The sequence below is a fragment of the Caloenas nicobarica genome, chromosome 26 (assembly GCF_036013445.1).
Source record: "Caloenas nicobarica isolate bCalNic1 chromosome 26, bCalNic1.hap1, whole genome shotgun sequence".
NCBI classification, from domain to species: domain Eukaryota; kingdom Metazoa; phylum Chordata; class Aves; order Columbiformes; family Columbidae; genus Caloenas; species Caloenas nicobarica.
The window spans coordinates 2,384,102-2,400,214 of NC_088270.1; the positions used below are offsets into that span (position 1 = coordinate 2,384,102).

Consider the following 16,113-nt stretch of genomic DNA (forward strand, 5'->3'; position numbering starts at 1 on the left):
CATCATTGGACTGCTTGTGTGATAAGCAGGATATCGTGTCTGGGGCAAATTTAGCTGGAAAGTGGAGAAAAGCAGGGTAGCATAAAAAAAAAAATACATGACTTAACCTATATGAGCCTTTTGTCCTTCCCGTCCTGATCCTTCTTTGGGTGTACTGAATTTGCCACGTCTAACACATCTAACAACATGTGAAATAAAGTATTCCTCTTATAACATTACTTTTCAAACAGTGCAAGTAGTGGATGTTCTTCTGGAGCTCTGTACCCAAGGGTCTTTGAAGTTTCTAACACTTTGCCATGCATGATCCTGCTTTTTGGGGGATTTTGCTTTTTCTCTTTTAAAGCAAGATGGTTAGAAACCTGTGGAACCTGCAGCTGCTTTAGTTAATCGTTCTCCTGATAGGCATTTAAGTATTGTGCTCCATTGTGTTCTTTGACTAGCCTTTGGTTGCACTTGAAGGAGGGGGCTTAACAACAGGACAACCAAAACCCAAACCAAAACTCACTCTAGGTTTGTGGCAGGAGCAGCTTATTTCAATTTTTACTCAAAAGCTAGTGAGGTGGGAGAAAGGCAAACTTCAGGCCATTGAGGCTGATCTTCCTCCATGGTCCCTCTGCAATCAGTGAGGATTGGGAGGCCACCCAGGGTTTGAACAGCCTTTTTTTCTTCTCTGAGTACAGGAGGAGCTCTTAGAATTAACTTTGCTACTCAGTAATGTAAAAAAACATTGTAGAAGCCCCTTTTCTAATTCCTCTTGAATAAGATAAGCTTTAAAGAACATAGCACGCTCTTCAAGATGGTTGTCAGAAGTTGGTAAGTGGGAAATGTTCTCTTAATACCACATCAGGCTTTCAAATTCGCTGTGAGTAGCCTGCTATTAGACCACATTGAGTCCTTTCAGCTCTGCTAAACCATCACTTCCTAGTGCCGACAGGTAGTGCATGGACAGGATTATGTTTAACCCCTGTACTAACATTCTTCACGCTGTAGCTTCAGTGAAATTGTCTGGACTCAACAGGAGTTTAAAATTTGCCTTTACCATTTAATGTCATGGCAGTAAATGTGTTCAGCCTAGACATTTCAAATGCGGTTACATTTTTAGTTTTGTTTTTGTGGGGGTTTTTCTAAGTTCCTTAGACTTAATAAAACATTGGAATTAAAAAGGTTTCAGTTGTGCTTAGTGCTTTAGAGATCTACAAAGTTTTCAACTGGCTGTTTTCACTGTGTTTTTAAAAGTATTTTTATAGCCACTGTCTTACAACCTTCTTCAGCATCTCTCACCTGAAGTATCAGATAAAAAAAAGCTGAGATGCAGATTATTTGTTAGCTAAACTAACTGCAGTGAACCTGTTCTGAAGAGCTAATTCTCTAGCTTCTCATCAGTGACTCTTTATATTACAAGAATCCTGACTGCAGAGAAGGGAAGCTGGCTGTTAAGCCTAAAACCAACGTAATTGTTCAGCAAGGGGAAAGGGAATATCCCAGCTTTCAGTTATGGTTTGTCCTGGTTGATTCTACCCCCTCTTTTGTGCTGTCTGACGTACTACACATGCATTTCAAAAGCAATAAAGATGACCAAACTACCAGCTCGTGTGATTTTTATGTCTAGCTTCACAATTGTAACTATTTAAAGCAATGTGCTGCTTTTGGCTGAAGCTCCGGAGATGTTACTTAGTGCTTCAGTCCCTTAATCATCTTCATAATCCTTCACTGTACTTACTTTGGTATGTACGTGCCTCTTTAACAGAGCCTTAACATACCAAACGTGTACAATTGTCCACCTAAATGAAGGACCGTATTTTAAATGAAAAGCGTTGACCACTGGGTTTGCCAGACGTTGTCTTTGAGTTGTATGTTTTGGAGTGAATGCCGTCTTAGTGTTTCAGTTGTCCTGTGAACAGATGTGCTTTGGAGCGGTGAAAAGGCTGGACGGGAAGCTGCCTTGTGGCAAAAGTCCTGCTGCTCTCTGCTGTGGATCCAGCTGAACCTAACACACCTTCTGGTTTCTGCTTTATTATGGAAAACTGAAAAAAAAAGAGGAAAAAAAACCCCCACCAACACACCTACCATAGAAACATGTAGCCGAAGAGCAACATGAGGGTTGATTTGTCAAAAGATGTGTTTGTGAAGGCATAGGTAGCTTTACTCTTTCAGTCTTTGCAATGCACAACGGGGTGCTTTGTGCTAGGTATCTGCAGTAAAAACTAGAGAGTTACACTTCCTAGCTCCAGAAGTATATACATACATATTCAACCAGTGTCCAGATTCTAGCTATTGTGGCAAAATGTCTCTTACACAAGTTTCAGCCGTCTTAAAGTGGTTTCTGTAACCCAGGGGCTGGCGCATTGCCTGTATCATAGCCTCTCCTATTTGCAAGCTAGTTAATGCACAAACAGTATCCTTGCACGTACCATCACCTATTTAGCTAGACTGTGGTATGTTCTGCTTCTCCAGGAGAGAAAGCAGTGTATTTCAGAATAAATGCCCTATTCTGTGTAGGCTACTGGACTTGCTGCAATATTTAAGGCCAAGGTGGTTTGGAATCTTTAAATAAGTCCTGACAAGCTAGAGCCATAAAAGCAAATGACAACTTGGATTCATTAACTTGTTTGCTGCATTGCTAACAAATGATGGATTAACAGTTTAAAGGGCTGGCTTGCATTCTGAGCAGTTTAGTTTGTGCCTTTGATATCTGATTTTGCCTTGATAGCGTATGATTTGTTAGTCACTTTGTGACTGAATGATATTTAGCTTACGAGTGTTCCGACCTCCCCTTACTGCCAAGCTTTTGTTTGTTCTTGTGCTTTGCCAAGTTAAACGAGCTGAAAGTGTATTAAAGCTTAGGTGGGTTAGAAGCTCTGCAAGAGAGTTTTTAGATCTGCAGGTTCCAGAGATCACATCTAATGTGTTTTGCTTAAAACTGTGCTTTGAGGGATGCTGAAATGGATATACTGCAACTGAGGTCTTTCGTCTGCTGCTTCAGATGGTTCAGGAGCAATCACCTCTGTACTTGCAGAATGTGCTTGGGAGTTAGTAGATGCAGTGCATTAAATCCTTCCAGTCCCACAACAAGTAAAACAAAGTTACCTCGGTAATGGGGCATAGAGCTCTTTCCTAAATGATCCCACTATAAAGCGTTTTTGAAATAAGCCTGGTTTACTGGGCATATTAAGAAAACAGCATGTTGCATTTGTTTATTTAAATTGTGTGAGTGAAAATATAATTCAGAAGTCACTTTGATAATTAATACGATGCTGTCTGGAGCACTTAATGGCAGCGTAGTCTAATGACCCAAGTAGCAGTGGAGAACTCGTGATGTGTAAGAATGCAAGGTCACTGCGCTGGTCAGTTTTATATGATCCAACAACAAATAAATTCTTTTTCACATTTTTCTGAATATTTGCAGAAATCCTCATGGTTTGTGGACGGGTCAGTGCCCTCTCCTAAAGAACATTTCTTTGTCCTTATCTGTAGTAACAATCAAGCAGAAGTGCACAATTGGTGAAGTTTTACAGGAAATGTATTTTCAGGTTTTAGAGTGTGAGCTGCTCAGGCCTCCTCTGCTGATCATAAAGAAAGCAGAAAAGCTTAAATGAAAATGTTGCAAGCACCTACAAAGCCCATAAACAATATTCTATAAAACACACACAAACAAACAAAAAGCAAACAAATAAAAAAACCCCAAACAAACAATGAAAAACACAACAAAACCCAAACCAACACACAGCCACCTCCCAACCTGACAAAGCCAAGTGTTCTGCATTGTGTTAGACACGACGATCCTTTTTGGATCACTGAGATTACATAACTGGCTTAGAAGATATGATTAATAATTTGACTTATGGATTTTTGTCAGAGATTCTTATAAATAAACAGAAGTAGGCTTAAAACCTCCATTACATCGTGCTCACTTCTCAGCTTGCGGAAGCAGCTATATTAACCCGCTAACTGAATTCGGACAGAGATGTTTGCGTTAGCTGGTCTGGAAAAGACAATTCCTGTTCACGGGACTTTCTGTAAATGATTGTTAGGAGGGGCTGGCAGCAGCTGGAGCAGTTTAGTTCGTGCTCACTGATTTTTGTTTAACTTCGGGACGAGCTGTAGTGCAGCACGTGTTTGGAGATTGGTGTGTGTGTATGCTCAGCCCTTGGCTGTGGCCGCTGGGTGCAGAATCTCTGCTTGCTGCACCTTGGCCTTTAACTGCGTTCTTCATAGGATGTTGAAGTCAATTCTAAAACCACCCTAGCAGTTGATTCTTTGATTTTATGCCTTATAAGAGAAAGAATAGAATTGGCTATAGAAGCTGTTTCTGTCAAGACTCACGCAGCTGCTGCTTCACTAGTTTTTGTTCCTGAGGATAGATGAAGTCTTTGGTCTCGGGGCTAGTGTTAGTTTTTACAGCGTAATCAAATATGAAAACAAAGCGTTCTTTCTGCTTGTGATGCAATGAAGACAAGGGAGAGGTCAGGATGGGTGCCTTATGGGTACTTGCTTTATTTCCAGAGAAGAAAATACTTTTAGCCGCTGCACAGCCTCTGTTGAGGCTTCGGAGGGAGAAAGTTGTGCGAAGTTTGCGTGAACTGGTAAGAAGCTAAAACTTAAAGTACCTCATGACAGTGAAGCCAGTTATTCCAAGTTCCACAGGAGTTGCGTCATATGAAAATATTTATCAGAATCATCAGGTAACTATAAAACACGGAACAGAGAGTAGAGTTTCATTACGCAGCAGCTTTCTTGTACTCTTTTTTTCTATTCTTTTGGAGGGGAGGGTGCGAGGGTTGGGAACGGATTGGCCGAAATACTTTCCGAGTTTCCTAGTGCTAATTGCTGAAGAGAAGTCGTTTTGTTTCGGGGTTGTTGCTTGCTGTCTAATCCCTTTAAACCTGCTTTAACAGATTACCTCGCCAGCCACGGCCGTTTGAGCGAGTCTGAGGCCAGGCGCAAATTCTGGCAGATCCTCTCAGCGGTGGAGTATTGCCATGGTCGAAAGATTGTTCACCGTGACCTGAAGGCTGAAAATCTTTTGCTTGACAACAACATGAACATCAAAATAGCAGGTACTCAGAATGTAGATGGTATTCAGTAACACCATATTTTTATGAAGGCTGTTCCAGTAATTCAGTTGCTGCTGCCCAAGGTAGGCCGCTGTGCTTTAAAAGGTACAGAAAATCAGAGTGGTAACACGTGTAATATTTTTGCGTTATGGCTACCACAGTACACGTAGCTAAAATAATTCCTAGATTAGCTCTATTATGCTTTCGGGAAAAAAGGAAATAATTTTTAGAGTGATAGTAATTTTTTGTGGGTGTCACAACATGTCTCTAATGCTGCCAGATGTTCAAGTTAAAACAGAGTTAATCAAATAACTTCTTTCAACATTAGAAAACTCAAAATGGAAGCTTACTGATTTTTTTTTTTTCATTTTGCATGCATGATTTCATTTTAATTATAAATTTAGACACAGCAGATGTTGCTAGCAATGGAAATCATTTTCTCGGTTGTCAACTCATTACAATTCCACGAATCCTTCCGTACTGACTTTAGCCCAGCAACACTTGAAACAGGAAAGCTAGATAACATCTTGATTTGGAGGACTGTTGAACTTCAGTCATCAATAATATGGGAGTGGGAAAGGAAGGCTAACTGCTCTAAGAAGCTGCTTTGTACAGGAGTAAGCTTGCTAGTTTTGGATGGAAATGCGAACAGATAGCCAATCAGGCTGAGAAAGGTACAGTTATAAATGTTTCTGAGTTGTAGATCACTGCTGGATTATTGTACCCTTGAATTTTCTCTCTGGCATTTCTGAAACAGATGCACTGAAAAATGTATCTTGATCCCTAATGCTTTCTGTAAGGATAAAATTGCAGAAAAGTGTTAAATGTGCCAGCGGTTCTCTAAAAGATGCGCTCCTTTTCGTTTGTGGAGTATGAAGACAATGCCCTGAAAGATTTGAAAGGAAAAGTTAACACCTGTTTAACTGATTAGCATCCGTGTCACAAAGATTCGCCCCTTTCTCTGCAATACTACAGCAAACATTGGGAAGACTAGGCAATTAATTCTGGGGATTAACTTCACCCTTAGAAAAAATCTTTTAAATCCTTACAAGGCATCTTTATCAGAATGGGAAATGTACACAGTCCTTTAAAGAACAATTTCTTGAGCAAGAATTTTATCCCCTTTAAACTCAGAGGAAAGGAAGACATAGGTATTGCTATTCAAAAACCACCACCAACAAAAAAGCACATAGCTGCTATTTGCCTATGAAGTGGGATTTCTAGGAGGGCCACCGGCACAGTTTGCTCCCAGCTGTTGGTAGTAAGCTTCCATGGACCTGCTGTAAAATTCTGTAAGATTTCTAGCGCTTACTGATAACCATAGCACCTGGAGATTTCTCACTGACATTCAGTTGTACTTACCAGGACAAAGTGTAAATCCTGTGTCAAAGGGCTGCAAGTCACATGGGCCCCACTTACTATGAGTAACTGAATTAAATATAAGGGAATTTTTGCGCTGTTGTTCATCTATGCTTTCTTTCCTCACCTTCTGATCTGCTGCTTTTCTCCCCTTTTTCACCGCCACATTCTATCCCTTCTAATTTCTTTCACTCCACATCAGGGTTCTGCACTGTAGCTTGTCACGTTTGGCCTGGCATAGTTTTTCAGAACTCCTCGGAGGCTGCAGCTGTGCTGGATCAGAGCCGCGTTCAGAGGTATTCCTTTCATGGATGTCCTTAGCACCATGGGGATGCAATATCCCTGCCTCCCAGGACACTGCAGCGCAAGCGTGACACAGGCTCACAAAAACACTACTTGAAAGGCATCTCGGGAGACCCGTGCACCTAAGAAAGGTTAGAGACATGAACCGTTTTGTCGCAGGGAATTTCAATGCGTAGGTTCTCCAGGGACTCAAATAAAGGCATTGATAAATGGTAGTTACTAGATTCCATCAGCTGCTGCTCTCTCTTTCCACCTTTTAGCTGCTCTTGTGCTCCACCTCTGTATTACAGAGAGTTAATTACAAGTGGTCTGTATGTAAATGATCACATTAACTGGCAGTGATTCATATGGTCTGATTCTTTCATGTACCGGTGTCGAGCTTTATCAGATTGATAGTAATTCCCTTACCCAGCTGTCCAGTACCTGGAGGGAAGTTGTGGCTGCTAGAAACTTTGTAGTGATTTGTGCTGAGTCAGTTGTTTTATTTTTTTTGTAAAGGAGATAGACGATGAATTCCACAGAATGGTTTATCTGTGATTTTGGAGTTATCTGGTGCTGTGCAGCTGCCTGAGAACAGTCTCTTCTAGTGGTTCATATTCTTCATGGTTCATCTATCAAACTGGGGAAGAGCAAAGGTTATCCGGGATCCCAACTCTGATAGCTAGAATTACTCTCTAATTTGAATTAATCTAGCGATTGAGAAACAACACAGTAACTGATGAATTATTCTGATAGAAAGCTCTGCAGTGTCCGTGTTCGCACTGCGCCCTGGCACTGTGCATGGGACTGTCCTTTGCTGATCACTCCAGCATCTGCGGAACCACATAGGTACTCGTGGCTGTTCCACGCTCTTCCTAACTTCCAGTGGGCCTCTTGATTCATTCTGATGCTTCCAAGACTTTTATTGAAGCTTTTACTCTTTAAGAACACGACATTTTTTAGTCACGCAGAAACGCGCAAAAAGTTAACCTCTGTATGTCAGCTACCAGGAGAATAAACTAAGATTCAAAAAATAAGTGTTCCTAATGCTGTGAGCTGATGCAACTGCCACCTTTTATACTTAAACAAGGAAGGTGGACTGAAATTTAATAGTTTTGTGTTAATATTGCTCTAAAAGCAAGAGGATAGATAGAATTCAAAGGATCTTTCTTTTTAGTCTTAGTAGCTGGACAAGAAATAGAGGATATATAAAGTTCTTGAGGTGAGAGCTTTGTTAGACTTATTTGCTAGATGCTACTAGGTAGTTGGGAGCAAAAGCCCCAAACTTTAGCGTTAAGTAACACAAAAGAAGGTATTAATCAGCTAAAACGTCCAGTGAGAAGGTTGTGACTGAAGAATGCCATACCAGGCAGTCTCCATCAGGTTACTGCCCGTAGACAGCTGGATTGCTGATTTCTCCTTTCTGTTTTGCTGGGTTTTGAGGGGATCACAGGGACTGATCGCTGATACGCTGTCATCAAATAAAAACTTGCTCGTTGTGCGTACAGTGAAACACCCTTGCATCTGTGAAAACTAAATACAGCTTTGAATCGAGGGTGGAATAGTGAGCTTCTCTCTGTGTACTTCCAGCCCCACAAGCGATGCCTTAGATGTCTGCAGGAATCATGTCATCTTGATGGTAAAGCTACTGTGTTTGAACCAGATCAGGTAGGAGAGACTGTTATTTTGAAGTAGGTTGTAGTGCTGGTTTGTCTTGCTGGTGGACAGTAAAATATGCATTGACGTCAGAACAGGCTGATCAGCATTCAGTTTGTGAAGTGGATCAGGTTTGTTTCTAACACGCTCATACCTTTCCTTTATCAGTACCTCTCTCCCGATTATCTCCATTGCTCGTATTACTGCTATAACAAAAGATGTGAAGCCAGGAAGATTGAATTCTGTTGGTAATTTTAGAAGAATGGATTAATTATAGCTCTGAAGCTAGTATCCCTTTTAAAGGATTTTTAGAGGTACGAATTAGAGACTAGCTCCTATTGCTAGATGCACAGCAGAAGTTGCAGTGGCCCTGGCAGGGAGCTTCCATTTCTCAAATTGCAGACGGGTCTGAAATCTTAGTCTGTTTCCATTTTTAACGGGAAAACAGATTCCATTTAAATGATGTGTGTTCAAAAAATTATACCTTCTAAATTCAAGATTATTCTAAAGGGGGTAATGAGATTGAGAAACAAAATACTGCAAATGTTGAGAGCCAATATTTGCAGATTGCACAAACACAGAGTTTATTCAACTGAACACAATGCTGCAAATGATCGTATTTTTTTAACGTGCAGATTCAGGCAAATGTTAAAAAGATGAAGATCACTCCATTATATAATCTAAGTCCTCTGGTATACCAAAGAGTCCGACTTCAGTCCTTTTAGAATTCCGTGGCTGGGATATGTTTTTTTTGAGGGTGAGTGCATTTTTCCCTTAAACATCAGTAATGTTCTTCAAATACGATTCTCTGGAATGAGGAATCTTAACAGTGTGCTTGGGTTAAAAACATTTACCTTTGATCCAGAATGATTATGGTAGATCAGCAATTACAAAGTAGAAACAGGGTGGAGGGGGGAAGGGAGAGAATGAGAAACTAGTGATTATTTTGTGCTTAACTGAATCCTGGCCATTCTAACACTTCAAAAAGTGGGACAACTCAACTGACAGTGCAATAATTAAAAGTTGAGGAAGCTCAATGGACTAAGCATCCAGTATCCTATCTAAATCTGAAATTTTTTCTTTGAAATAGTTTTCAGGGATGCTATTAATTCTTGAGTTCTTAACAGATGGTTTAACATCACTTGAAGACACAAGTGTAGCAAGCAAAATGGAAACAAAAAGAGGTAACCATAATAATTTATGTACTCAATGACAAATAATGCTGTCAACAAATAATGCTGTCTCCCTGCATAGGTAATTATTTTGTCCCACAATAGAATACAATTGGATTTCTAAGGATAAGAGCAGATTACTGAAATATGCAACACTGCTTTTAAGTCCTATGTTACATGAAAAAGTTCAGCATGAATTAGTAGGTATCTCATTCTTACTGTGCTTTGTGTTGTCAATGCATGCTATTTTTTCAGCAGAAATTCATAACTGAAGGATATTGGTGGGAACTGGAGTTTTAGAACTGCAGATCAAAGATAAATGGAAGGAACAATTTTCCCGGTTCATAAGACACACACTCCTAGACAAGGCATAGAGACTCATGAGGAAATCCGTACTGGGTCAGGTCCATCTAGCAGTGACAGGGAGAGTATGCCAGGCTGGCCTTCTAGTATCAATTTATAGACCTTTCACTCATGGATTTGCCTAGTAAAACTCAATAGTCTCTGCTGTTGCAAGACCATCAGATGCAAGGCAATTGCTGCTGTTGCAGCCAGTCAAACACTGTCTCAACAGCCTAAATTCGGTAATTCTATTGCTCAGATAGGGATCAAAGGTAACAGCCTTGCAAGGATTGTGCCATTCGGTTCCAAGATGTCCTTGCTCTTGAGTTACGTTGGGTAACCATAAATAAAACTATTATATGTTAGGGAGTTAAGCATGTAACAGTAATAGTGAAAAAAAAAAAATCCTAATTGTAACATAAACGTGAAGCTTCTCCCATATTGGCCAGCCATACTTAAAGACTCTGTTCTGTCTTTTGCTGTTTCAGATTTGTTCACTTCTTTTTGAAGTGGCTTCCACATGTTCACATTCACCAGATACCTAATTTAAATCCAGTCTGGATAGGCAAAGAGTTTCACTTTCTTAGGAATTGAAATCTTCTTTATTTCCAAGCAGGTCATGCTTTCTGTAGCTGTGCTTACAAATATACCTACAGGTACTTGTCAGTCTGATGCGAAGGTTTATGAGGGTGGCACCTGAGTAAGAGCTGCGGTTCAGAGATTGATATTTATCTGCAGTACGAAGAGGATGTTGAAAATCTGACAAATTCAAGATAAGTGAAGGGGCAGATCAGATTTAATGACACCTACACAGATGGCAAAATGCTTCAGAGAGAAGAAACTGCTTCATGTCTCCTAAAGTATTGTCAAGGTTGCCAAGCCAGTTATGTGTGGAGAAAAGACTCCTCAAAGAGAATTTAAAAAGTTCACAACAGAAGTCTAGCTGTGATAGGAGAAAGGCAGGTGACATACAGCGATTGGGAAGTTTTCGGTAGAAGATTTTGTTGTTTCTCCCTCTGTTATTGCAGCTGAAGTTGCAGGTGTTTCAGAACTGAAGGGGAATGTAAAAGGAAGGCCAGCGCGAGTGTTACAGTCGGAGTTCCCTGTGTAGATTTGGGATCTGAGCTGACCTTGGCCATTTGCACCTTTAGAGTATGCTGACATGCCAGGATGCCATTGTGTAACTGTTCACGCAACTGCTGGGCATTCTGTGTGCTGGCAGAGCGTCACACCGCTATGGATCTCGCGTGTGGTCTGACCTTCAAATAGTCCCTTTGGCATCGTAGCCTTCTTACTGATAGGCAGTGGGGCTCTTCTTTGATTATGGACAAGTCCCAAAAGTTCATTGCTGGGACTGGGTATCTGATTTTCTGACTTTGAGCTAATACAGTGACCTCGGACTGATGTTGGAGATTTAACCTCTTGAGGGTTCCACCTGTTCCAGATATTTACAGGATGTTCTCTTGTAACAAAGTTCGTTAATTTTCCGGAATACAATATTAATTTAAGGACGTGGGGTTAAAAGGGTAGAATGAAGCTTAAGTATTTGTCTTGCAAGTTTCCAGCCTGATTGTTGACAATGCAAAAATAGATGTCATCACAAACATGACAGCCCATCATTAGCAGTCAGCACACAGATAATCAGCATACAGCTACACGGATCTCTAAGGAGCCAGAGTGATTGTAGATCCGATTTAATCAATCACTGTTTCCAGCCAACTCAATCATTCATATTTGAACTAGAGTTTACTCACTGCAGCGGGGTTGGACTAGATGACTTTTAAAGGTTCCTTCCAACCCAAACTGCGCTATGATTCTATACCTTATTAGATGCTAAGGAAAATCTTTGAAGGGAGAAGAAAAAAATGCTCTAAAAACCTCTCCAGTCCTGGTGTTCCCAAAACTGCCTCTTCCACGTATGTTCATTTTTGATGTATGTTGCAGGAAGAGTTCAATTAAAAGCAACCACATACCTCTACTATTAAGCTCGGTGTAAGTAGTCCAATTCCATTTCCATACTGCTTCTCTAAAAGAACTCCAGGTTAACTTTAAGCCTGCTCAGTTTTTGTTTAATGTGTCTGTATCGCCTTGATTCTGAGGGTTCTCTCATGTTTCTATAGCTCATGATGTATGATGAGAGAGCCAGGCTCTTTCTTCTAAGTAACACAACCTATACAAATAGGAGTAGCTGAAGTGGTACCAGCAGTGCCTGTACTGCGTCTGCTAACCACAGCGTTTGTCGGTTTGCTATCTGCTGATCAGTGCCGCATCGTATTAACCTACAGGTATGTTAATAGGTATTCAGCGCTTGGTAGCACTAAATCAACAGCCTGATTACTGTTTATCAACACTGTTGACTTCCACAGGATTCCTCGAGTCACACCAGCATGGGTATTACTCCGTAGGAGCCTGGTTAGCTATTGTACAAGGGTAAAAGCATTATCACTGTAGGAAAAGAAACACCTTCTGTAACCTCCTCCTGGATGGAAGAAGCGACAGGAGACAATTAAATCACTGTTTACACAGGAGTAGACCAGTGACAAGCATAAGCAATGGTGCTGTGCTTGACAGTGTCTGCACATCGCTTGCCAGTGCTCCATTTTGTATTTTTTTGGTGATACAGCGACATATAGGAGCACCAGGGAGTGGTAGCAGCTCTCTGAAATTCTGTCTTTTGAAAATAATCAGGTTCAGTTATTAAGCCAGCTTCCTCAATATTAATGTTGTTTGCTGTATCGTTCTAGTAAAAAAAATGGAAGCGGGGTGAGCAGCAACAGAGGAAGCTAAAAAAACATATGCATCAGGCTCTATCCAACTTCATGCCTTTATGCAATAGTGGCTGTTGTTTTGCTTTTCACTGTTGGATTATTACAAATGGTGGCTAATACTGAAGTGCCATGGGACATGTGTGTGGTCCCATATTAAGCCATAAAAAGAAATATTTAAAAGAACTGCTTAGTTGTGGAATGGTAAATTTCAGTGGTAGATTGAAAAGGCTGTAGACAATCCCAGTAGCAGAGTTTCCTTCCTAGCAAAAGGCTTTATGTTTTCCCATGCTTGTTGCTTTTGGCAGAGTTCCCTCCTCCCATCTCAAAGCTGATGCTTTTGTTGTCAAAATTGGTTGTGTATTCAAGGCTAGAGAACACCTAAAAAGACTCAGGAAATCTCCGATCCAGTACTGAATATCTCTTGGCAAGTAAATAAGCTCATATGTATGTATGATTGTCAGTTTGTTGAATTTTAGAGATAGCTGTTTATAAACTGTGATTTAGCAAACTGGTAGAAGCTTACCTCAAAACTCCTACAGGTTGTGAAGTTTTGCAGAGTGTTTTAATAATTACATAGTTGCCATGAAAACAGCAGTATAGGACATTCAGCATCCCAATAAATATTTTCAGTGGGACTACTGATAAAAGCATTTATGGCAGAGCCTTTCATGAAGGGAAGCGAGCTTTCGGACCTAGTCCGTGCATATAATTATTGTCATGCAACTGGAGTTTGGGGTGACTTTCTCTTTAATGTCTCAACAGATTTTGGATTTGGAAATTTCTATAAGAGTGGTGAGCCTCTGACGACGTGGTGTGGAAGCCCACCATATGCAGCCCCAGAAGTCTTCGAGGGACAGCAATACGAGGGACCCCAGCTGGATATCTGGGTATCATTGTTCTTTTTTTAACTGGTTTCAAGTCACCTTTTAGGAAGCTGGAACAAAGGAATCATCTTTGATTTTTCTTAAGCTGCAGACAAGCTGTTCCTCTTCAGCTTTATTTCTTGAGTGTCATAAAATGCCTCTTAGCATTGGATAGAATTGAAGTTATCTATCCAGGTGGCTATTAAATGTATGCTGTAGGTGTATGTTAGCGCACTAGAGGAAAAACTGTAGCCCCTCCAAAATCTCTCCTGACCGAATGCCCAAACTTTGCTTTTTTCAGCGCATTTAGTATCTTCTGTGTTAAGTGGGAACTGAACCTGTAAGGCTGTAAGTTCTTGTGGAGGTTAAAGAGATCCCGAGCCACTGGAACACAGGAGAGATGATGACTGCTTTCCTGTTTTTGCTGGAAACAAGCACATTTGTGCCACAAGCGTTTCTGTTGCAGGCAGCTGCGTGGTTTTGAATTAGTGTGTGTCCATGCATACTGCTCTAATGGGAGGTGATAGAGTGGGGTGTCAGACTCATTTTCACCGGGGGCCACATCAGCCTCGCCGTTGGTTGCCTTCCAAGGGCCGAATGTAATTTTAGGACTGTATAAATGTAACTATTCCTACATTTACACCGATGTGGCCCCCGGTGAAAATGAGTTTGACACCCCTGGAATAGAGAGTGCAGCCAACATTCTTATGCAAAGGGACTAAAATGAACTGAAGAAGTTCTGTGCACCCTTCATGCATTGTGGCATTGTCAGAGACTGCTTTTCATTCCTAATTTGGTTTTGTTTGGAGTTTTGTGGTTTTGATGGGGTTTTTTTATTTGTTTGCTTGGGTTTAGTTTAGTTTAGTTTAGTTTTCTGGTACTTACAATGACGGATTCATATCCTTAAGCAATCAGAAACAGTATAATTTGGCCGTCTCTGCTCTGGCGTCAGGTTTGCAGTGATAATACTGCATGTAGCATAACAACACAGGCACTGACATTTTGGTCAGAGCCTGTTACACAAACAGGGCAGTTCATGGAAAGTCACCTTTCAGCTGCTAATCTAATTTAAATTAGCCTAATTGCATTAAAAAATAAAAGCTGGGATTTTGGATACATATCTTTGTGTTTATGCGTGTATCCCTCTATATACATACATATATGTAGCTAGATAGATTTTAAAAAAAAAGGCTACAGCTTTTCTGAACCTTCAATTACTGGTAAATAACTATACAGCAGACCTCAGCTACGCTTACTGTTACAAGTAGCACAGGTACTGTTTGAATGTTAGAAGTGAACCTCTGAACTTTGGTAAATAGTCTTTGAATATATGAGATCCTAAATCATTAACAGAATCTGCCTGCCCACAAAGGGAAGTGCACATCTCTTTATAAAATCATCACTTATCTTCTGAGATGAGCTAAGAATTCTGTATCTCTTTGCAACATCCAGTAACAGAATAAGTCTGCTGAAAGTGCTAAGCTTGCAGGAGGAATGCAACAACCCACAGTTCAGTTTTGGGCAGGTTAAGGAAGGAAGTGACTTTGTAAAATATAAATTTAATTTTAAAATCTCTGTGCGCTTAAAAAGTTTCAGGTGAATGTTGAATGGCTGCTTTTTCCCCTTGAGAAATCTAGTGCTGTGGCTGTCTATGCCACCTGATCGGCATGAGGGTCTGTTGTGGTTATTTCATCTAGTGTGGGGCTATATTTTTTTGGCATATACTGCAAGACTATTTCCACTTACAGTGCCAATTAACTTGTATACTTTCAAAAATGAGTCTGGCAGTTGGAGAAGAGCTCTTGCCCAGATTGTCTCCTTTTGCTCATATTAAATAATCCCTCACGTTCAGGGATTATTAGGTGGTGTTCCCCTGAAAGTGCCTGTTCATGAAGTTCCCTGTGTGCCTCTTACCCAGACTTTTGCAAATTGGTAAATGTAAAAGTTTGGAGCAGCTGCTGTTTGAGGTTTGGTTTTGTTTGAAGAACATTGAGATTAATTAAAAGTGTCTCTAATTCTCACCTGAAGTTGGGGCTCACTTTTCAGGTATCATTCAATCATCTCCATGGAGCTTCCTGCTAGCAGCCAGAGTCTCTAACACATTACACTGCAGCTTACCTGCTTCTCAGTACAAGGTACTGCAAGCCTAGCCATTTCGGGTTAGCTGAGTGTTCTTAATGTTTAGGGATCTTCAGAAATCTAACTCCTTTTTGTGTAAGTTTCCTGTTTCTGCAGAATGTAAGAACATAATTTTAATTTTTTCTGTGACAGGATTTGGCTAGCCAACCTCAGAGACTTCGCTTGCAGCTTGAAAAATTAAATGAATGTTCTCTTTCTTACAGAGCATGGGTGTAGTTCTCTATGTTTTGGTCTGTGGAGCATTACCTTTTGATGGACCAACGCTCCCCATACTGAGGCAACGAGTTCTTGAAGGAAGGTTCAGGATCCCTTATTTTATGTCAGAAGGTAACAGTGTGCCCTCCTATGCTCTTGGTGTGCTAAACCTTGAGTAAATTCTAGAATAATCTCTGCAATGAAGCAAAAGGTGGTCCATATGCACACTAGATTATGGTACGGTAGACTATTTGTTTTGCAAAGAAACACAAATAGAGCCAGG

General features: G+C 40.6%; 1 protein-coding gene across 3 annotated transcripts in view; it reads left to right on the forward strand.

Annotated features, from left to right (window-relative positions):
• SIK2 (salt inducible kinase 2) overlaps window positions 1-16,113 on the forward strand; it is a 43,630-nt gene that overhangs the window by 11,989 nt on the left and 15,528 nt on the right. For all 3 annotated transcript variants that reach the window (XM_065651911.1, XM_065651912.1, XM_065651913.1), the window contains exons 4-6: window positions 4,896-5,057; window positions 13,396-13,520; window positions 15,839-15,962. In XM_065651911.1, coding sequence (XP_065507983.1) covers window positions 4,896-5,057; window positions 13,396-13,520; window positions 15,839-15,962 — 411 coding nt within the window. The remainder of the gene's footprint in view (window positions 1-4,895; window positions 5,058-13,395; window positions 13,521-15,838; window positions 15,963-16,113) is intronic.